Source organism: Sus scrofa, chromosome X (assembly GCF_054392235.1).
Source record: "Sus scrofa isolate SSC_HxYL_T2T_F1_AM1 chromosome X, Sscrofa_HxYL_maternal_Yorkshire_Landrace_v2.0, whole genome shotgun sequence".
Classification (NCBI taxonomy): domain Eukaryota; kingdom Metazoa; phylum Chordata; class Mammalia; order Artiodactyla; family Suidae; genus Sus; species Sus scrofa.
This window is the reverse complement of record NC_139401.1, coordinates 18315317-18338135: the sequence shown is the minus strand read 5'-3', so window position 1 is coordinate 18338135 and position 22819 is coordinate 18315317. Positions and strand designations below refer to the sequence as shown.

Below are 22819 nucleotides of genomic sequence, written 5' to 3'. Positions count from 1 at the left end.
ATCCCTGGCCCTTCGCTCAGTGGGTTAAAGATCCAGCATTGCCGTGAGCTGTGGTGTAGGCCAGTGGCTACAGCTCCGATTCAATCCTTAGCCTGGGAACCTCCATATGTCACGGGTGCGGCCCTAAAAAGACCATCAGTCAATCAATCAATCAAAAACATAGCATCATTTACATTAGCACCAAAAAAAGAGTCCATGGAAATTAGAGTCCTGCAACCAGAACTCTAGCTACTTGTCCTTCCAAAGGTTGATTCTCCACCATAATAACAAAGAAAATGCGAGGCTATTCACTTCCTCACTTATACAGGGAGCTAAGAGACATTAACCCCTTGGAACATTCTTTCAGTAGCTACAGGACAATATGCCCTTTGCTTAGAGAATTGAGTTTCCTACTCTTTAAAACCCTGAAATGTTGTTGCTTAGATTGGAGGTCAGCAAACTTTCTCTATAAAGGGCCAGATAGTAAATATTTTAGGATTTGCAGCTGTAAAGGCTCTGTTGCAACAACTCAGCTCTGCTGTTGAAACATGAAAACAGCATTATATTAACAGATGGGTATATCTGTGTTTCAGTAAAACTTTATGGACACTGAAATTTGAATTTGCTATAATTTTTCCATTTCATGAAATATTCTTTTTTTTTTTAATTTGAAACTTAAAAATTTGGAATAAGAAACATCAAAAAAAACAAGATCGGTCTTAGCTCTTGGGCTATACAAAAACAGGAGGCGGAGTTCCCGTCGTGGCGCAGTGGTTAACGAATCCAACTAAGAACCATGAGGTTGCGGGTTCGATCCCTGGACTTGCTCAGTGGGTTAAGGATCCAGCGTTGCCGTGAGCTGTGGTGTAGGCCGGCGGCTACAGCTCCGGTTTGATCCCTAGCCTGGGAACCTCCATATGCCATGGGAGCAGCCCAAGAAATGGCAAAAAGACAAAAAAAAAAACAAAAAACAACAACAACAAAAAAACAGGAGGCAAGGTGGCTTTGGTCTGCAGGCTGTAGTTTGCCAACCCCAGATCTAACCGATGCCAAAAGTCATTTGATACCACTTGTTATCAGTTTTTAAAAAAAACTATATTCAAGGCCAGCAGGATATATTCTTAGTGTATTATCGAGCATCTGACTGACTCCAGCAGCCCTCCTTAGTGAGAAAAGAACTAGACGATTTTCAAATGTGGATACCCTTTGACCTATCGTTTCTACTTCTAGGACTTTATCCCATAGAACTACTTGAGTAAGGGCAAGACTGTTGAGCAGCATTCTCTGCAAGAGCAAAACTTTAGAAGTAACTTGAATATCCCTGAATCAGGCACTGGTTAAATAAAGCATGCATGGTCTAACTGCATGATAGGAAACTAAGAAGCTGTTAAAGTGATTGAAGTATACCTAAAGTATTAGTTTGGAAAGACCAATATGTGTTTAGCGGAAAAAGAAGATTGCAGTAGTATTTATAGTCTGATACCATTTTATCTAACAGAAAAATTCAAAATAGGAGATTTCAGAAAAGGTGGCTAATCATTTGTAAGGATCCAGTTAGCAGCATTAAACAGCCTAATAGCTCTGGCTAAAATTTTCAGTACAGTGTTGATAGCGGTGGTAAGGGCAAGCATTCTTGTCTTGCTCCTTATCTTAGAGGGAAAGATTTTGTCATTCACCATTGAATGTGATGTTAGCTATGGGTTTTCATAAATATCCTTTATCTAGTTGTGGAATTCTACCTCTGCTCCTAGTTTTCTGACAATTTTTATAATGAAATAGTGTTGGATTTTGTCATATGCCTTTTTGCCATCAATTAAGATGATTATGTTTTTTTTTTCTCCTTTATTCTATTAATGTGATGTGTTACATTGATTGGTTGTCTTATGTTGAACTACCCTTGTATTCCTGGGATGAATCCCTCTTGGTCATGGTGAATAATCCTTTTAAAATGTTATTGGATTAGATTTGCTAATATTGTTTTTTTTTCAGCCATGCCTCCAGCAGTTCCAAGCCAGGAATCCAACTCAGGTCACAGCAGTGACAACACCAAGTCCTTAGGTGCTAGACCACCAGGGTACTCCTAGATTTGCTAATATTTTGTCATTTTGTTGAGGATTTTTGCATCTATATTCATAAGGAATATTGGTCTGTTTTTCTTTTCTCGTAATATTTTTACCTGGCTTTGGCGTCCAGGTAATTCTGGCCTTGTAGAACGAGTTAGGAAGTGTTCCCTTTTCAGTTTTTTTGAAGAGTTTGAGAAGGATTGATGTGTTAAGAATTCTTCTTTAAATGTATGGTAGAATCCAGCAATGAAGCCCTCAGGTCCAGGCCTTTCTTTACTGGGAGGTTTGTGATGATTGATTCAATCTCTACTTGTTATAGGTCTGTTGAGATTTTCTGTTTTTTTTCTTGAGTCAGTGTAGCTAATTAATTTTTTAAATTATAAGGACAAATTATCTTCTCATATACCAGTATTAAGCAATTAGAAAATATACAGGAAAAACCCCAATTGATAATGGCTACAAATAAATATTTAAAATTATAAGGAATCAACAAATTAAAAAATAGCAGAACCTATACAAAAGGAAAGCAAATACTTTACTAAAGGTTATAAAAGAAGGCTCGAGTAAGTGGAGAGACACAGATTGTTCCTGGATGAGAAAAAATATGCTAGTGTACCTTTAAAAAAAACCTTGGGAAAATCTGTTTGACAGGTGGTAATTACCATATCAAACCCTAACAAATTTAAAAGTACAATTACTGAAATATTATGATACTAGTTTTGAAATAGGGAGCCAGGTTGAATGCAATAGAAGCTCATAAACAGAACAAAGAATTTAAAGTTAATATACTATAGTATATTAATATGAGAAACATATCACATAGTCAATTATGTTGGTACAAATGGTTAACTGTTTGAGGAGGGAGCCTGAATTTTGCCTCACATCACATTTCAGTAATTTCAAGTGGATTAAAGAGTCGAATATCTAGTAAATGGAAGTATGGAAAACTAGAAGAAAATATAGTTGAATGTTTTTTCTAACCCTAGTGAAAGATTGAGTATAGAAGCCTTTGAGAAATCACAGAAATGTTAGTGAATGATGAAATTAAAAACAAAAACCCCTCTCTACCTCAAACATCAGACTGCAAAATCACATCACCATCTGGGAAAAGTATTTGCTGAAAATATACATTTTCCAGAGTTATTATCCTTAAGGTAGCAAGACCTCATCCAAATCAAACAACAAACACTGAAACTCCCAATAGGGCAATGAGCAGAGGACACAAAAAAAATAACAGGTCACAGAACAAGAAATCTTAATAGAGAACATCTGAAAAACAGTCAACTGCATCAGTAACAAGAGAAATTCAAATTAAAGTAGGATACAAAGAGAGGATAGATAAGCTTTCCTCGACCAAATTAGCAATTTTGATGATTCATTTTAATGATAATGAAGAAAAACTATTGCACTTCTGTGGATTTAATGATAATGAAGAAAAACTATTCGGTTTTCTGTGGATGTAAATTAGTAGAACCTTTTTGGACATTTTGGCAGCACCTATCAGTGGATTTTTCTGCATTTCCATTATAAGGAACTATTCAGAGATGTACACAAATATTCTCATTTGAATGTGTACACATCATTATGGTAAAATAGTGAGCAATTGAAAGTTGTATAAATGTCTGACAGCAGAAGACAGATAACATATCCTGTGGATATCCACATGATGGAATATTATGCAGGCATTTAAAATATTTTTAAAATTATAAATGACATACAAAATTGCTCAGAATATATGTCCAGTATGATTCAAACTACTATATAAAATATATTTGGACCAAGAAGAGAAGGAAATAAATCTAAGGGTTATGGTATTTGTTAGTGATGGATTACTTAGGTTCTAAATGTTTTTTATGAAGAGCTTAATTTTAGGTAGACTTTATAGAAATCTATACACATACAAAAATATGCACAAGTCATAAATATGCAGCTTACATGATTTTCCAGTTAACACACACATATAATCAACACCCACACCAAAAAGGAGAAGGTTATGTATGAGCTCTCTAGAACCAGCTCTCACCTCTCTTCCAGTCACTACTCTCTTCCAAGGTAGTACCGTCCTGCCATCTCCCGCCACTGATGCCTTTGGCCTGTCTTTGAGCTTTAGATTAATTCAATCATACGCCCTTCATTTAGGTTCCTGGATCCAGTTCCACTGTATGTGCTGGGGCTTCCCACACATCAAGCAATTCCTGGACACCAGCAGGCTGAGGGCTGCACAGGCCGAGGGCTCAGTCTTACCTTACCTCCCCCATACCCTATACTCCAGTCCCAAGGCCAGGCCGTTCATTTTACCTGTGCTTCTGACCAACTTGCTGTACATCAGAGGTTCCCGCAACCTCTTTCTCTGGTTTCATGAATGTGCTAGAGCGGCTCATAGAATTGAGAAACATTTTACTTACTAGAATAATGGTTTAGTGTAAAAGGATGTACCTCTGGAACAGCCAGATGAAAGAGATGCCGAGGGCAGGGGTATGGGGAAGGGCACGGAGCTTCCAAGCCTCCTCTAGCTTCCCGCTCCTCAATCTCCACGTGTTCAGTGTTCACCAACCCCGAAGCTCACCGAACTTTGTGCTTTTGGGTTTTTACGGAAGTCATGATTGATTACATCATTGGCCAATGTGATCGATTCAACCTCCAGCGCTTCTCCCCTCTTGGAGGGCAAGGGGCCTGGGACTGAAGGGTCTATCCACTTAGTCACGTGGTTGGTTCCTCTGGTAACCAGCCCCTGTCCTTAGGTGATCCACAGGCATTCCAAAAGTAACTTCATTAACATAACAAGATACCTTAATCACTCTCTCGGCACTTAGAATTTTTAAAAGATTTTAGGAGCTCAGTGCCTGAAACCGGGATAGAGACCAAAGATGTATTTCTTATTATAAATCACGATATCATAGCTATATTCTCTTTTGTATCTAGCTTTTACTTAATGTTAGGGTTGTGATATTTGTCCTCGTGGTGGGTGCCATTAGTTGGTTTATCCTCATTGCTCTGTAGTCTTTCTTGTATGATAACACGACAGTTTATTCTTCGTAGCTTGTATTAGAAAAAAACAGTTTAAGAAGTAAAAATTGAAGTTAGGGCTTAAATTGGAGGCATTTCGGAATTGAATTTTCCTCACAATATTAGTTTGCATTTATCTAACTTGAGAAACTGTATCTCCTTTGATTTCTTGTTTCTGAGCGTTTGTTCATTCCTATTTGTATCTCCACCATAGCATTAAAGGAAAACAGCAAAGGAGATGAAGCTCAATCTCTTTATTCTGCCTCTCATCACTGCTCTGGCCTAGGGTAGATGAAGGGAATTAGCTCTCTCCTTAATGCCCCTCCTGGTTCAGCGACGCCAGTGTTCAAATTTACAAGATGTGACATGATAGCATTGCACTCAGTGTCTCGTTCTGGTTGCATAGTAGAATGATGCAGAACCATAACTGAGCCTACATAATTCTAGAAGAGTTTTTGGCCTCTATTTCACCTACATTTGTTTAGGTTTATTATAATTCACTGCAGAAACAGTCATAATCTTAGCGCTGAAATGACCTTACACCTAATCACAACCAGTTTTCACCTGGCAGGAGAGGCGAGGTCCTGGGTGGTCTGCCCTGGCTGCACTGTGCGGGGGAGGGGGGGTCTACACCGGAATGGACTTGTGACTCCCATTTGGTGGCCCGCAGCCTCCCTGAGTGAAGAGACTCTGAGCTCCTTTACAAAAGCAGTTAGGACTCCTGCTCTCTTGTAGATTTGCTTCCAGCATTTCCTCTGGAGCCTTTACCTTGTGAGGCATTCACTTCACAATTGCGAACTGTTTGATCTTGATTCTTATTCCTCCATGTGGGCAATAAAGCCCTTTCATTTTTTTTTTTTTTTTTTTGTCTTTTTGCCATTTCTGGGGCTGCTTCCGCAGCATATGGAGGTTCCCAGGCTAGGGGTCCAATCGGAGCTGCAGCTGCCAGCCTACGCCATAGCCACAGCAACGTGGGATCCGAGCCTCGTCTGCGACCTACACCACAGCTCACGGCAACACCGGATCCTTCACCCACTGAGCAAGGGCTGGGATCGAACCCGCAACCTCATGGTTCCTAGTCGGATTCGTTAACCTCTGAGCCATGATGGGAACTCCCAGCCCTTTAATTTTTAAAGGTTTATTCTAAGCCACTAATGGAAAAATTCTTGTTTTGCTGCTCTCTAAAATTCATGGTAGGAGCTCCTGATGTGTTGCAGTGGGTTAAGGATCTGGTGTTGCCACAGCTGTGGCATAGGTTGCACCTGTGGCTTGGATTCATTCCCTGGCCAGGGAATTTCCATATGCCAGGGGCGGGGAGGGGGGTATGCTGCCGTAAAAAAAAAAAAAAAAAAAAAAGTTCAGCCAAGACTCCAATTCAACTTGAGTTGGCATTTTGAGAACATATCCGTATTAAGTTTCTTAAGGCAGTGAGTGTGCAAAGTAACTTTTTTATGCATTGCTTTTCAGAAGTTGAAGATTTAGCAGTCCTAGGTGACCAAGCAGTTTCACAAATGAACCGTCTGGCAACTTTAAAAAGATATAGCCCCAACTCAGCAGAAATGGAGTTTATCCCATTGCCTAAAAAAGGGCGATTGTCTGTTCCTGGAGAGGATAACATGGTTTGTATAGTAAAGTGAAAATCTTTCTTTTTTTTCATTGTCTTATTTCTTTTCAGTAGATTGAGTTTAATTTCATATCGTGAAATGTACTTATCTAAATTGTATACAGTTCAGTAAGTTTTGACAAATGTGTGTGCCCAGCCCTCATCAAGATAAAGAACTTTTCCATCATCCCCCAAGTTCCCTTGGGCCTTTCCTCAGTAAGCTCCCATCCCCCTGAACCTTGGAGAAATACCATTCTGATGTTTTGCTCATTACAGATTAATTTTACCTGTTCTAGAACTTTATATAAATACAATGTGCACTTTTTTTTTTTTTTTTGGTCTTTTTTTGCTATTTCTTGGGTCGCTCCCGCAGCATATGGAGGTTCCCAGGCTAGGGGTTGAATCAGAGTTGCAGCCACCAGCCTACGCCAGAGCCACAGCAACGCGGGATCCGAGCCTCGTCTGCAACCTACACCACAGCTCACGGCAACGCCGGATCCTTAACCCACTGTGCAAGGGCAGGGACCGAACCCGCAACCTCATGGTTCCTAGTCGCATTCGTTCACCACTGCGCCACGACGGGAACTCCTGTGCACTCTTTAATATCAAAGTCTCTCTTCCTTAAAGTTCGGAAATCCATCTGATTGGAGCAAGATTTCACTCCCTTTTATTGATAAGTAATAATAGTCCACTGAATGAATACCTATAATTTGTTTATCTGTTCTACTTTAGATGGACGTTAGGGTTGTTTCCAGGTGTTTTTTTTTTTTTTTTTTTTTGCTTTTTAGGGCCGCACTCACGGCATATGGAGGTTCCCAGGCTAGGGGTCTAATCAGAGCTGTAGCTGCCAGCCTACACCAGAGCCACAGCAACATGGGGTCTGAGCTGCGTCTGCAACCTACACCAGAGCTCACGGCAACACCCAACACCAGATCCTTAACCCACTGAGCAAGGCCAGGGATTGAAACCGCATTCTCATGGTTCCTAGTCAGATTCGTTAACCACTGAGCCACGACGGGAACTCCTGTTTCCAGTTTTGAGCTATTATGAGTAAAGTGGCTATGAACGTTATTATAGCAGTCTCTTTATGAACATATGTTTACATTTAATTTGGGTGAATACTCGGAGTGGAAATACTGGGTCACATTCTAGATTAATGTTTACAAGAAACTGCCAAACAGTTTTCCAAAGTGATTGTACTGTTTTACATTTCTATCATATTCTGCTATGCTTCTAAATCTCTGAAGCTGAATACAATAGATTATTAAACTATATATTATTAAGCTTAACAAAAAGTGCATTTATTTACTTATACAAGGATGAGGATAGTAACACCACCTAATTAGTACAGGCAATTCTCTTAACTTCTTTCAGCCCCATTATTTTAATCCTTGGGGATGTTATTTGCCTCCCAAGAGTCATGATTTCTGACATAATTATGCAAAAGCATTTTGAAAATCATAAAGCATTATAGAAGGGTAAGATGACAATATTGTCTTTTATAATTACAAATCTATATTATAATTCCATGTAATTTTTAGTGCCAAGTAAGTTTGTAAGTAGGGCGAATTCAGATAACTTAAAAAGCAAAGATGTTGATAACTACTTGGTATATTTCTATTAAAGTCATCCTTATACTCTATAATTCATCCTTAGGATAGCTACTGTAATTAAATCCAATGGTTATGTGCTGCCTGTTTACTTATTTATATTCTGTTTCATTCATTGTCTTAGAGATAAAAAAATAGGTGCTTAAAGAAAAATAAGTGTTTCCTGTTTTGTCCACAGAGTGTCACTGTTAGATTATTTGAAAATTACAAGCCACATACCATTTGGTTCTTTGTGGTTAGAAATACTTGCTTTTAAAGCAGATCTGGTGCCAGATTATTAGAAGACTAGTCTTTCTACCCTGAAGTGCATACGGGTTAAGCTTGATGGAAAATATTGTCTTAAAAGCAGTTGGGTTAATGAGAAAACAGTTCTGCCAGTGTCTTTCCATATTATTGTAGTGATCACAATGGGCAGAGATCCTTTAGGCCTTTGGAATTTCTTAAAGGTGAAATTGAAGTCCTCAAAGTTTTCTTTCAGTTCTTTCTTTCATATTTTCTTTTGGTTTATTAATATATCCTTCCTATACAAGGACGTGAATACCTAATTGTGAAGAAAGTAATAGCGTCATTAAGAATCTACATCAGTCTGAATATTTATATAATATTAATTGGTAATTGCAAATATACTCACATTTACTATCATAAAGAAAACAATGAAAATTGTTTTCCAGCCTTCGTGTAACTGTGGAGTTACTCTGAACTTGTGAGCCCAAGGAATATTTCTCTCACGAGCACTTAACCATTTTCTTTCTTTCTTTTCCTCATCTAAAAAAGTTCATAACAGTTTTATATCCTGTTTTAGTAGCTTTGTAATTTTTGAAATAGTTTTAGATTTATGGAAGAGTTGCAGAAGTATTACAGAGTTCTTGTGTATAACTTCACACAACTTCCCTTACTGTTAACTTACTTGTATAACAAAGTTATGGTAATTATATAACCACCGTACAGTTTTCAAAACCAGGATATTAACACTGGTACAGTGCTATTAGCTAAATTGCATCCTTGTTTGAATGTCACCATCCACTCTCCCCTACCTCATTTCCCTGTTCCAGGGTACAATTTAGTATCGCACGTTGAATTTGGTTTTGTCTCCTTAGTTTTGTCTGATCTGTGACAACTCCTCATTCTTTCCTTGTCTTTCATGACCTTGGATTTTTTTTTTCTTTTTAGGGCCACACCTGCGGCATGTGGAAGTTCCCATGCTAGGGGTGGAATTGCAGCTGCAGCTGCTGGCCTACGCCATGACCACAGCAATGCAGCAATGCAGGATCCGAGCCGTATCTGCAGCCTACACCACAGCTGGATCCTTAACCCACTGAATGAGGCCGGGGTGGAATACTGGACACTAGTTGGATTTGCAACCTGCTGAGCCACAACAGGAACTCCGCCCTTGGCATTTTCAACGAGTGTACTGATCGGTTATTTGTAAAATGTCTCCTGATTTTGGTGTGTCTGATATTTTCTCTTGATTGAGATTATGCATTTTTGCAAGAACCCCACACGAAGCATGTTGTCTCCTCATTGAATCATATTAGGAGTGCAAGGTGTCTTGTCTATATATCTTTTTATTGGTGATGTTAACATCCATTACCTGGTTAACATGGTGTCTTCTGGATTTCTTTCACTGTAAGTTACTATTTTTCCTTTGTAATAAATATCTTGGGTGAGAGTGTACTTTGAGACTATGCAAATATCCTTTCCTAAACTTTTTGCCTTGGTTTGAGTTAGCTCACGGATTTTTACCAGCAGCGTTCGGTACTGTGGTGTTTGCCTAATGGTGACTTTTTTTTTGGCCATACTCACCACATGTTGGTATCTCCTGGGCCAGGGATCAAACCCGTGCCACAGCAGCAACCTGAGCCACTGCAGTGACAATGCTGAATCCTTCACCCCCTGAACCACAAGGGAACTCCTAATGGTGACTTTTTATTTCCCCTTTTCCTTTGTATTTTTTTCCCCTTTGTATTTCTTTTTTTTTTTTTTAACTTTTATTTATTTATTTTTGGTCTTTTTGCCATTTCTTGGGCCACTCCTGTGGCATATGGAGGTTCCCAGGCTAGGGGTCAAATCGAAGCTGTAGCTGCCAGCCTATGCCAGAGCCACAGCAACGCGGGATCTGAGCCATGTCCGAGACCTACACCACAGCTCACAGCAACGCCGGATCGTTAACCCGCTGAGCAAGGGCAGGGATCGAACCTGCAACCTCATGGTTCCTAGTCGGATTCGTTAACCACTGAGCCATGATGGGAACTCCTCCTTTGTATTTATTTATTTATTTATTTATTTATTTGTCTTTTTGCTATTTCTTTGGGCCGCTCCCGCGGCATATGGAGGTTCCCAGGCTAGGGGTCGAATCGGAGCTGTAGCCACTGGCCTACACCAGAGCCACAGCAACGCAGGATCCGAGCCGTGTCTGCAACCTACACCACAGCTCACGGCAACGCCGGATCGTTAATCCACTGAGCAAGGGCAGGGACCGAACCCGCAACCTCATGGTTCCTAGTCGGATTCGTTAACCACTGCGCCACGACGGGAACTCCTCCTTTGTATTTCTTAATTGGAATTGATTTACAAGGAATAACTGTCCCTTCTTCCTCATTTATTTATTGCTTCAATTATATATTTTATATCAATATGGGCTCATGGACATTTATTGTATTATATAAATTATAATCCAACATTATCATTATTTTGTTGATCAAATTTTCCAGCCTTGGCTATTATGAGCTCCTTCCAGTTGGCTCCTGTGACCTTTTGACATGCCCTTACTTTTTTTATTTTGGAGCAATTCCTTATTTCCTGACAGCATAATGTGTTTTAGCCTCATTTATACTGTCCCTCTTTCAGCCCTGGAATTCACCTTTCTTCAAGGAGCTTTGGTTCCTTTTATTGAAGAGTGGTATTTAGAAACCAAGATGTGGACACTAGGTGTGTTCATTTCTACTCTTGTGTTATTGCTCTTAGGCCCTCTCAGTGGACAGAGCTAGGAAATAAATGTTTAATAATCTATGCATACATATACATGTATATTTCTATATGTTTTAGTATGTATTATAAAGTATGCATTCACACTGATATTCAGGAGTTTTCTTTTTTACATTTTATTGAAGTACAGTTGAATTACAATGTTGTGATAATTTCTGCTGTACAACAAAGTGATTAAGTTAGACATGTAAACACATCCATTCTTTTTCAGATTCTTTACCCATATAGACTCTCACAGAATATTGGGTAGAGTTTCCTGTGCTCTATAGCAGTTCTCCATTGGCCAAACATTCCATGTACCACAGTGTGCATATGCCAATCCCAAACTCCCAGTCCAGCCCTCCCCCTAGGAGCTTTTCTTAAACTTAGGTTTTTATATAGTAACTTTCTTCCTTTAGCTCCCTTTTTAATCAGCTCTTATCTTTTTCATTCTCTTGAATGTAGGTTTTGGTTTTATTTTATCTCTGCTTTGTCTTGTTAGATTCTGAAAACCTTTTGGAATGCAGGTAAAAAAGAAAAGTAATTAAAATAAATATGTAGGTGTTCCTGCTGAGGCACAGTGAGATCTGCAGTGTCTCTGGAGCACTGGGGCGCAGGTTTGATCCCTGGCCTGGCACAGTGGGTTAAGGATCTGGTGTTGCTGCAGCTGCGGCATTGAGTCACAACTGTGGCTCAGATCTGATCCCTGGCCCAGCAATTCCGTATGCCGCAGAGTGGCTCCATACACCACAGGGCAGCCAAACAACAACAACAAAATAAATAAATATAGAAAGTGTTATTTTTTTCTAGTATTTTATTTGGCTCCTAGAGATATTAAGCATTGACTTACTTATTTTTATATTAATAGGAGAGCAATGCATCTGAAGTTTTCTTTAATGAAAATCATCGAAACCAGCTTGTGGAATTCCAACACCATTGCCAGGTATCAAAGTTGTCACTTAAAAGTAGTTTTCCAAAATATTGAGCTAAAATTTTCATTACCTCATTTAATGTCGTTGTACTATTAACAGAAATTTTCCTATGCCAAGTTCTGTATGATTATCATTCTATTGTGATACATTTAAAAAAAAATCGCTACTTGAAACAACTTCCTTAGGTGAAAAACTTGAAATAAAAATATGGCTTTTGTAGTTTATAAAAAAATAGCCCATTACTGGTCACATACAGTCAAGTCTCTTTCATCTAGACTTTTCAATATTGAATTTTTCTGACATTTCTTTTAAGGAAATTGACTGATTTGCATGACATTTATTACACCTAAATGCATTATCAAGATATTGCAATTAAAACGAAATGGCCACCCAGCAGTGTTTCTTAAAGAGTACACCTTGCATAGTTTTGAGGGGATTTTGTACAATGGACATGTTGGTAGAGATTGATAGAAGTAGGTCCTTATCAAGGAGTGTGTGAGCTGCATACCCTAGAAGTAATGAACGTTCGTGAAAAGATACATGTTTCTTAACACTTAAAGTTTCTTGAATACAACCAACTAACATACTTTGAAAAGTAAAAAAGAATCATTATTTTCGGGAGGAGAAGGGGAAACACTTGGACGGGAAGGGATCCATCTCCTGGGGAAGGAGGTGCAGAGGCTGGGAACGCAGGGGCGACCGAGGGCGCTGCGGTTTGGAGCAGGGCTCCCCAGCCTGCTTTCCATCAGCACCCACGACCAGCCAGGCTGACGCTGCTCCGCTAGGAACTTCCGTGCGCATGGTGGGATGGAGCGTCTGTGCTAAGAGGTGCCCAGGTTCCAAAGTCACAGCCCCAAGGGATGGGCCATAAAGGATCCTCTCCCTTTGTCGTGATGTGCCAGCCGCCGCCCTCCTTTCTTCAGCGCCTTCCCTCGCCGGTCCAGACCCCAGGGTGCAGCGCTTGCGTCTTGCCCTTTTGTGTTCTTGCCCGGCATCCCCTTTAGCAAAGCCCCAGCCCTCCGCAGCTGGGAAGCAGAGGGGACGGCCTGTACTGGGGAGCGGGCCCCTGCCTGGTGATCCTCCGACAGCCCCCATCCTTGCCTCTCACTTCGTGGGGGAAGAGGAGGGCCTGGAGAAGAAATGCCCTCCAAGTCCCGACTCCTCTCCCCACTGGGGCCAACAAACGTGCCTGGATCCAGCTCTCTGCCGACCTCTCTCCCGACCCTTTGAATGGGAAAGGTGTTTTCCTCGGTCAGGCCAACACCGCCTCTGGTTTCTGCATCTGACCCACCTCCCTTTGTTAGCCGTCTCTCTCTCTCTCTCCTGTAGCTTCAGCCTCTGTCTCTATCACTCTCAGCATATTCATTCTCCTACAGTTTTTTTTTTTTAAATCACTTATTTTGGCTTCCCATCCCTCTTTAGCTGTCATCCTCCCTCTCTCCTTCCTTTCATAACCCAGCTCTTTGAATGTCATTTGTATTTACTATCTAAACATCTGACTTCCTGATTTTGTTTTTGTTTTTTTGTCTTTTTGCCTTTTCTAGGGCTGTACCCTCGGCATATGGAGGTTCCCAGGCTAGGGGTCTAATCAGAGCTGTGGCTGCTGGCCTTCGCCATAGCCACAGCAACGCAGGATCTGAGCCGCGTCTGCGACCTACACTATAGCTCACGGCAATGCCGGATCCTTCACCCACCGAGCAAGGGCAGGGATCGAACCCACAACCTCATGGTTCCTAGTTGGATTCGTTAACTACTGAGCCACGATGGGAACTCCCTGACTTCCTGTTTTTATCTATCTCTTTTTCTAAATCATGAAAATAAGACATGCACTTGTTTCAAAGAAAAGTTAAACAGTAGAGAGTGACAAAACATGAAAGTCTTTTCCTCTTCACCCTCAGCCCTATACCTTGGAGGTAACCACTTTTATTTTATGTATTTTTTTTTATGATTTTTATTTTTTTCCATTATAGCTGGTTTACAGTGTTCTGTCAATTTTCTACTGTACAGCAAGGTGACCCAGTTACACATGCATGTATACATTCTTTTTTCTCATATTATCATGCTCCATCATAAGTGACCAGACATAGTTCCCAGTGCTCCACAGCAGGATCTCATTCCTAATCCATTCCAAAGGCAATAGTCTGCATCTATTAACCCCACGCACCCCATCCATTCCACTCCCCCCCCCCAGGCAGCCACAAGTCTATTCTCCAAGTCCATAAGTTTCTTTTCTGTGGAAAGGTTCATTTGTGCCATATATGAGATTTCAGATATAAGTAATGCCATATGGTATTTGTCTTTCTCTTTCTGACTTATTTCACTCAGGATGAGAGTCTCTAGTTCCATCCATGTTGCTGCAAATTGTTCTTTTTTATGGCTGAGTAGTATTCCATGTGTATATATATACCACATTTTCCTAATCCAGTCATCTGTCGATGGACATTTGGGTTATTTCCTTGTCTTGGCTATTGTGAATAATGCTGCAATGAACATAGGGGTGCATGCATATTTTTCAATGAATGCTTTGTCCAGATATATGCCCAAGAGTGGGATTGCTGGGTCATGTGGTAGTTCTATGTATGGTTTTCTAAGGTACCTCCATGTTGTTCTCCATAGTAGTTGTATGGTAACCACTTTTAATAGTCTTGATCTTCTTCTGCTTTTTGGCCACATCCTAGGCATGCTCAAGTTCCCAGGCCAGGGTTCAGACCCACACCACAGCAGATCCTTAACCCACTGTGCTACCAGGAAACTCCAGTAGTCTCCATTTTAAATTATTGTGGTTTCTACCATTATACAAATAATATACTCTATTTCATTTTGTGTTAACTTTTGGTGTTAACTATTAACTTACCACTGTGAAAGGTAAGAACTTTAGCTCTTTCATTTTCCCCACTCTGAAATTAGTTATACTGTTATTTGTACTTCTTTTAATGCTTACTGTTAATTTTCACTAATAAGCTTCCATTACCTCTTCTGGCAGATTTAGAAGGCAGTCCTTTAACAGTAATCATGTCCCATCATATAAGAAGTAGAAATTAGCATTCCATACACTATCCCCTATTTATCTTCCTTTTAACACCCACTTCTCACATTCCTAACACTGTCAAAGTTTATGAACTCTGTTCCATAGACTATCAGTAAGCCTTCCATGTTTTAGATATGTTATTTCTAAAAATCAAAAACAATCAGTGCTTAGAATACTAGTATTTGTTAACATTATTTTCTATAAAACTAAATAATGTCATTGACCTTGGAGGATAACAAATATAATTTTTTTAAAAACTGAAGCAATAATTGACATACAACATGATGTTGATTTCAGGTGTACAACATAATGATTCACCATTTTATACATTGCAGAATGATTAGTACAATAAGTCTAGTTATCTGTCACCATACAGAGTTATACATTTTTTTCTTGTAATGACAACTTTTAAGATTTACTGTCTTGGTAACTTTCACATTTGCGATACAATGTTATTGACTATAGTCCCCATGATGTACATTCCATCTCCATAACTTATTTATTTTATTACTAATAGTTTGTATCTCTTGATCCCCTCTATCCATTTTGCCTACCATCTAATACCACTCCTCTTTGGCAACCACCAACCTGTTTTTTGTATCTGCGAGTTTTGTTTTGTTTATTCATTTTGTTTATTAGAGTCCACATAGGAGTGAAATCATATGGTATTTGTCTTTCTCTGGCTTATTTTACTTAGCAGTTCATGTTGTCACAAATGGCAAGATTTCATTCTTTTTTACATCTGTCTATCTATCCCACATCTTCTTTATTCATTCATTCATTGATGAACAATTATGGTGTTTCCATATCTTGGCTGTTGCAAATAATGCTGCAGTGTACCATAGTGGGGGATGCATGCATTTTTTCGAATTAGTGTTTTTGTTTTCTTCAGACAAATATCCAGAAGTGGAATTGCTGGATCATGTCGTAGTTCTAGTTTTAGTTTTTTGAGGAACCCCCACACTGTTTTCAGTAGTGGCTATGCCAGTTTCTATTCCCACCCACAGTGCAGGAGGGTTCTCTTCTCTGCATCTTCACCAACTCTTGTTACTTCTTGTCCTTTTGGTAGTAGGAATTCTGGCAGTTGTAAGGTGATATCTAATTGTGGTTTTGATTTGCATTTCCCTGATGATTGGGTATGTTGAGCATCTTTTCATGTGCCTGTTGGTCATCTGCATGTCTTCTTTGGGAAAATGCCTATTAAGTCCTCTGCCCATTTTTTAATTGGCTTGCTTGATTTTTGTTATTGTGTTGCATGAGTTCTTCATATATTTTGGATATTAACCTTTTATCAGATATATAATTTTCAAGGATCTTTTTCCATTCACTAGGTTCCCTTTTATTTTGTTGATGGTTTCCTCCATTGTGAAGAAGCTGTTTCGTTTAGTGTAGTCTCATTTGCTTAGTTTTGCTTTTGTCGCCGTTGCCTTTGGAGTCAGATCCAAAAATGCATTGCTGAGACTGACCTCAAAGAACTTTCTGTGTTTTCTTCTAGGAGTTTTATGATTTCTGGTTTTACATTCAAGTGTCTAATCCATTTTGAATTAATTAAGAAATATAATCCTATGATTAAGAAATATAATCTTCTGTTGCGAATTCTCTCCTATTCAGTGTCCTAAGTGTCAACGTCAGTGGATTCTCTCCTGTATTCTGCCAGCACTCAAAATCATGGCATAATCTAGTTGGCTTTCTCTTTATACTATGACTTCATTTGTCTAAATTTTTTCTTATTTAGAAGCTTTTTTTCTTCTTTTCTCTTTTTTCTTTTTTTGTAGGGCTGCACTGCGGCATATGGAAGTTCCCAGGCTAGGGGTCGAATTGGAGCTGCAGCTGCTGGCCACAGCCACAGCAACACGGGATCCAAGCGGTGCCTGTGACCTACATCACAGCTCATGGCAACGCCGCATCCTTAACCCACTGAGCGAGGCCAGGGATGGGACCTGCATCCTCATGGATACTAGTCAGGTTTGTTTCTGCTGAGCCACAGTGGGAACTCCAGAAGTTTTTTTTTTTTCTTTTGGAGTTTTTGCTGACTATTTATTTATGTATGTTTGTATGTTGAAAGAAGAAAGGTGCCTTTTTCATCTCTTTGCTAGGAATTTTGAGCTTCAGAGTCTTTCTTTATGTTGAATGCAATCTGTTTTCTTCGTAAATTTCTTTTTTCATAAACCCCTCCTATTCTAATTTGAACCAATTACTTTATAGGCACAACTGTCATCTCAGTACTTTTTTCGATTGCCTGCTGTTTCATGGATCCCATGGCTTCCTCATCCTGGATTCCCCTATTGTTTTCTTCTTAATTTTCCTTAGTAACTTCTCCTTAAAGATAGCTTTTTTTTTTTTTTTTTTTTTTTTTTTTGGTCCTCAAAAGGGTGCATAGGAGTTAAATTTCCTGATTCTTTGCCTATCTGAAAATTTCTTCATGTCCCTTTATGTTTCTTATGTCCCATATTTGTCCCTTTTGTTGACTATGTAATTCTAGGTTCAAAATTACTTTCCCATAGAAATTCTATTCTAGCATCCAGGACTCTTCAGAAGTCTGTTAGTATTGACTTTTTATAGGTTAATTTTTTTCTCTGTCTTTGGAAACTTTTAGAATCTCTTTTCCCTGTATCCAGCTTAGCACTACATGGGTCCTTTCAATTTGAAGTTTGGTGCCATTCTTTAGCTATGGTAGAGTTTTTTCTCCATTTCTTTCTTTTCATATACAGTTTCCTCTATCTGGAATGATTTTTAGTTGGTTGTGACAACTCCAAAATCCATGTTGCTTAATGTTTATCTTGTTTTCTCTCCTTGGCTTATGTACATTGTTCTGAGAGATATCCTTCACTTTGTTTTCCTGATGTTCTATTTTTATTTATTTTTATTAAATTATAGATGATTTACAATGTTGTGACCATTTCCGGTGTATAGAAAAGTGGCCCAATTACACACACACACACACACATTCCTTTTCTTTTCTTTTTTCTTTTTTTTGTCTTTTTGCCTTTTTCTAGGGCCACTCCTGTGGCACATAGAGGTCCCCAGGCTAGGGGTCGAATCGGAGCTGTAGCTGCTGGCCTACGCCAGAGCCACAGCAACGCAGGATCCGAGCCACATCTGCAACCTACACCACAGCTCATGGCAATTCCGGATCCTTAACCCACTGAGCAAGGGCAGGGATCGAACCTGCAACCTCATGGTTCCTAGTCGGATTCGTTAACCACTGAGCCACGACGGGAACTCCCCACATTCCTTTTCTTATATTATTTTCCATCATGGTCTATCCCAAGAGATTGAATATAGTTCCCTGTGCTGTACAGTAGGACATCATTGCTTATCCATTCTAAATGTAATAGTTTGCATCTCTTAAGCCTAAACTCCCAGTCCATCCCTCTGCCTCCCTTCTCCCCCTTGGCAACCACACATCTGTTCTCTATGTCTGTGAGTTTGTCTCTGTTTTGTAGATAGGTTCATTTGTGCCGTATTTTAGGTTCCACATAAAAGTGATATCATATGGTATTTGTCTTCTCTTAATGACTTACTTCACTTGGTATGAGAATCTCTAGTTGCATCCATGTTGCTGCAAATGGCATTGTTTTGTTCTTTTTTATGGCTGAGTAGTATTCCACTATGTATATATATCACATCTTCTTAATCCATTCATCTGTCAGTGGACATTTATGTTGTTCTCATGTCTTGTCTATTATGAATAGTGCTGCTATGGACAGTGGTGCATGTATCTTTTTTTTTTTTTTTGTCTTTTGTCTTTTTTTTTTTTGTTGTTGTTGTTGTTGCTATTTCTTGGGCCGCTTCCGCGGCATATGGAGGTTCCCAGGATAGGGGTTGAATCGGAGCCGTAGCCACCGGCCTACACCAGAGCCACAGCAACGCGGGATCCGAGTCGCGTCTGCAACCTACACCACAGCTCACGGCAACGCCGGATCGTTAACCCACTGAGCAAGGGCAGGGACCGAACCCGCAACCTCATGATTCCTAGTCGGATTCGTTAACCACTGCGCCACGACGGGAACTCCGCATGTATCTTTTTGAATGCAAGTTTTTCTGGATATATGCCCAAGAGTGGGATTGCTGGATCTATAGTTTTCTGAGGAACCTCCAAAATGTTTTCTATAGTGGTTGTACCAATTTACATTCTCCACATCCTCTCTGGCATTTGTTATTTGTAGACTTATTAATGATAGCCATTCTGAGTGGTGTGAGGTGGTACCTCATTGTAGTTTTAATATGCATTTCTCTAATAATCAGTGATGTTGAACATTGTTTTTATGTGCTTACTGGCCATCTATATGTCTTCTTTGGAGAAATGTCTATTTAGGTCTTTTGCCCATTTTTTGATTGGGTTGTTTGTTTTTCTTTTGTTGAATTGCATGAGTTGTTTTTATGTATTTTGGAGATTAAGCCCTTGTCAGTTGAATGGTTTGCAACTATTTTCTCTCATTCAGAAGGTTGTCTTTTCATTTTTCTTGTTGCCTTTGCTGTGCTTGTAAGTTTGATTAGGTCCCATTTGTTTATTTTTGTTTTTCTTTCTATTGCCTTCAGAGACTGACCTAAGAAAACATTTGTATGGTTTATGTCAGAAAATGTTTTGCCTATGTTATCTTCCAGGGGTTTTATGGTACCAGGTCTTACGTTTAAGTCTTTAAGCCATTTTATTTTATTTTAGTGCATGATGTGAGGGTGTGTTCTAGTTTCATTGAACTTACATGCAGTTGTCCAGTTTTCCCAGCAGCACCTGCTGAAGAGACTATTTTCCATTTTATATTCTTGCCTTTTTTGTTGAATATTAATTGACCGTAGGTGTCTGGGTTTATTTCTGAGTTCTCTATTCTGTTCCATTGGCCTGTATGTCTGTTTTTGTATCAGTAACAGACTGTCTAGATTACTGTAGCTTTGTAATATTGTCTGAAGTCTGGGAGAGTTACACCTCCTTTGTCTTTTGTTTTTTTTTTTTTCCCCCTCAGGATAGCTTTGGCAATTCTGGGTCTTTTATGGTTCCATATAAAGTTTTATTTTTTTATTTTTTTATTTTTTTTATTTTTTTTTTTTGTCTTTTGTCTTTTTGTCTGTTGTTGCTATTTCTTGGGCCGCTCCCGCGGCATATGGAGGTTCCCAGGCTAGGGGTTGAATTGGAGCTGTAGCCACCGGCCTACGCCAGAGCCACAGCAACGCGGGATCCGAGCCGCGTCTGCGACCTACACCACAGCTCACGGCAACGCCGGATCATTAACCCACTGAGCAAGGGCAGGGACCGAACCCGCGACCTCATGGTTCCTAGTCGGATTCGTTAACCACTGCGCCACGACGGGAACTCCCCCATATAAAGTTTTGGATTATTTGTTCTAGTTCTGTGAAAAACATCTTGGGTCATTTGATAGGGATTGCATTAAATCTGTAGATTGCTTTAGGTAGTATGACTATCTTAACAGTATTAATTCTTCCAATCCAGGAGCATGGGATATCTTTCTATTTCTTTGAATCCTCTTTAATTTCCTTGAGTAATGTTTTATAGTTCTCAATGTATAAATCTTTCACCTCCTTGGTCAGGTTTATTCCTAGGTATTTTATTTTTGGGGGTATGATTTTAAAAGGTATTTTTTATATTCATTTTCTAACATTTCATTGTTAGTATACAGAAATGCAACTGATTTCCAAATGTTAGTCTTGTATCCTGCTACTTTGCCGAATTTCTCAGTTCGAGTAGTTTTTATGTGGAGTCCTTAGGGTTTTTTGTATGTAGTATCATGTCATCTGCATAGAATGACAATTTTATCTCTTCTCTTCCAGTTTTGATACCTTTTATTTCTTTTGTTTGTATGATTGCTGTGGCTAGGACTTCTAATACTATGCTGGGTAAAAGTGATGAGAGTGAGCATCCTTGTCTTGTTCCAGATTTTATTGGGGAGGCTTTCATCTTTTTTTCCACTGAGTATTAAATTGGTTGTGGGTTTGTCATAAACAGCTTTTATTATGTTGAGATATTTGATATTATATTGATATATTTTTGACACAATCATAATTTCTAGTAATTTGATCTTATTTTCTGATTGCCACTATTTTATAGCATTACATTTTTGTTTTGTATGATATCCTGAATGTCTTCAGGCATATTATTTGGGTTATTAAAAGTGTTCTTCTTTTGTTGAAATTAGATCTTTCTCTTCTCTTCTATTTTTTTTTTTTTTTTTTTTGTCTTTTTGCCTTTCTGGGGCCGCTCCTGTGGCATATGGAGGTTCCCAGGCTAGGAGTCCAATCGGAGCTATAGTGCCAACCTACGCCAGAGCCACAGCAACATGGGATCCGAGCCTCGTCTGCGACCTACACCACAGCTCATGGCAACGCCAGATCCTTAACCCACTGAGCAAGGCCAGGGATCAAAGCCGCAACCTCATGGTTCTTAGTCGGATTCGTTAACCACTGAGCCATGATGGGAACTCCACATTTTTCTCTTCTGACTTCATTTGTACTATCCGTTGGTCCCTCTCAGCTCGGTCTAAGTCTACCTGAATGATTCTCTCTTAACCAAAGGTTTGGATATGGTACAGTTCTGACTGTCAAATCTATGCCTTCAGCATATGCTGCTCTCCATGGCCCCAGAATTGTGTATGTATCTAGCCATTGCCTCTTGGAGAACTCTATATAATGTGTACAAAATCATCTTTTTTATGTTCCCTCTCTCAGGTTAACTACCATCATCTCCTTAATTGTTTAAGCCAGAAATCCAGACATTGTCCTTGACTAATTCCTTCCCCTCTTCCCCATTCACCAAGTCCTGATGGCTGTCTTTCCTTAATCTCACTCAAAAAGTGTCTTTGACATTCTAACCACGACCATCTTGATCCAGACCCTTATCATTTTGCATTTTGACCTTTTCTAAAAATGATCCTGCCTCACATCTTCCCATGCTTGAATTTCTTTTGCCTTCAGGGTAAAAATCTAAACATGACGCTTCTTGCCTCCCTAGCCTTCTTCTCCAACACTTTTTAAACTATAAATAGTACCCTAAACTTTTTAAACTATATATAGTACCCTAAATATATTATGCGAATTCGTGTTCTCGTATTTTTGAATTTGCTGATCCTTCTGCCCTCTGTGCCTTCCATGCATCTTCACTTGGTGAACTATTTCTTATCTTTTAATTCTCAACATAGACATTTCCTTCTTTGAAAAGGCTACTGTGACCGCCAGCCTGGATTGGGTCTCATTTTTTTCTGTGTACCTAGTCCTGTGCCTCCTAGTCTTACTTCTGTCATGGCATTGGGATTGAACCAGTATTATGTAGTATTGTTATTATCATATTAGTATTAACATAATATATAGCACCTCATTTTGTCCTCAAGATAACTTTGAGAGAGATTTTCATCCCCAACTCTATACATGAGGAGATCGAAGCACAGAGAAATTAAGTAACTTGCCCAAGGTCACAGTGGTACTAAGTGGCAGAACTCTAGTATTTCAAGCTCGTCTTATTCCCTTAGAGCCTGTGCTATTTACCCCAGTGCTGTACGCCAGTGAGTCTCACACTTGATCATGCATTAGAGTCACCTGGAGGGCTTGTGAAACCACAGCTCACTGCCCTCACTTTCAGAATTTCTGCATCCGTAGGTCTAAGGTGGCATATTCTCCTTTTTTTT

The 22819-nt window shown here is 39.5% G+C and overlaps 1 protein-coding gene across 2 annotated transcripts in view; it reads left to right on the top strand.

Annotated features, from left to right (window-relative positions):
- The window catches only part of BEND2 (BEN domain containing 2), a 72811-nt gene that overhangs the window by 5486 nt on the left and 44506 nt on the right, over window positions 1-22819 (top strand). For both annotated transcript variants that reach the window (XM_085008651.1, XM_085008652.1), the window contains exons 3-4: window positions 6516-6667; window positions 12094-12168. In XM_085008651.1, coding sequence (XP_084864777.1) covers window positions 6516-6667; window positions 12094-12168 — 227 coding nt within the window. The remainder of the gene's footprint in view (window positions 1-6515; window positions 6668-12093; window positions 12169-22819) is intronic.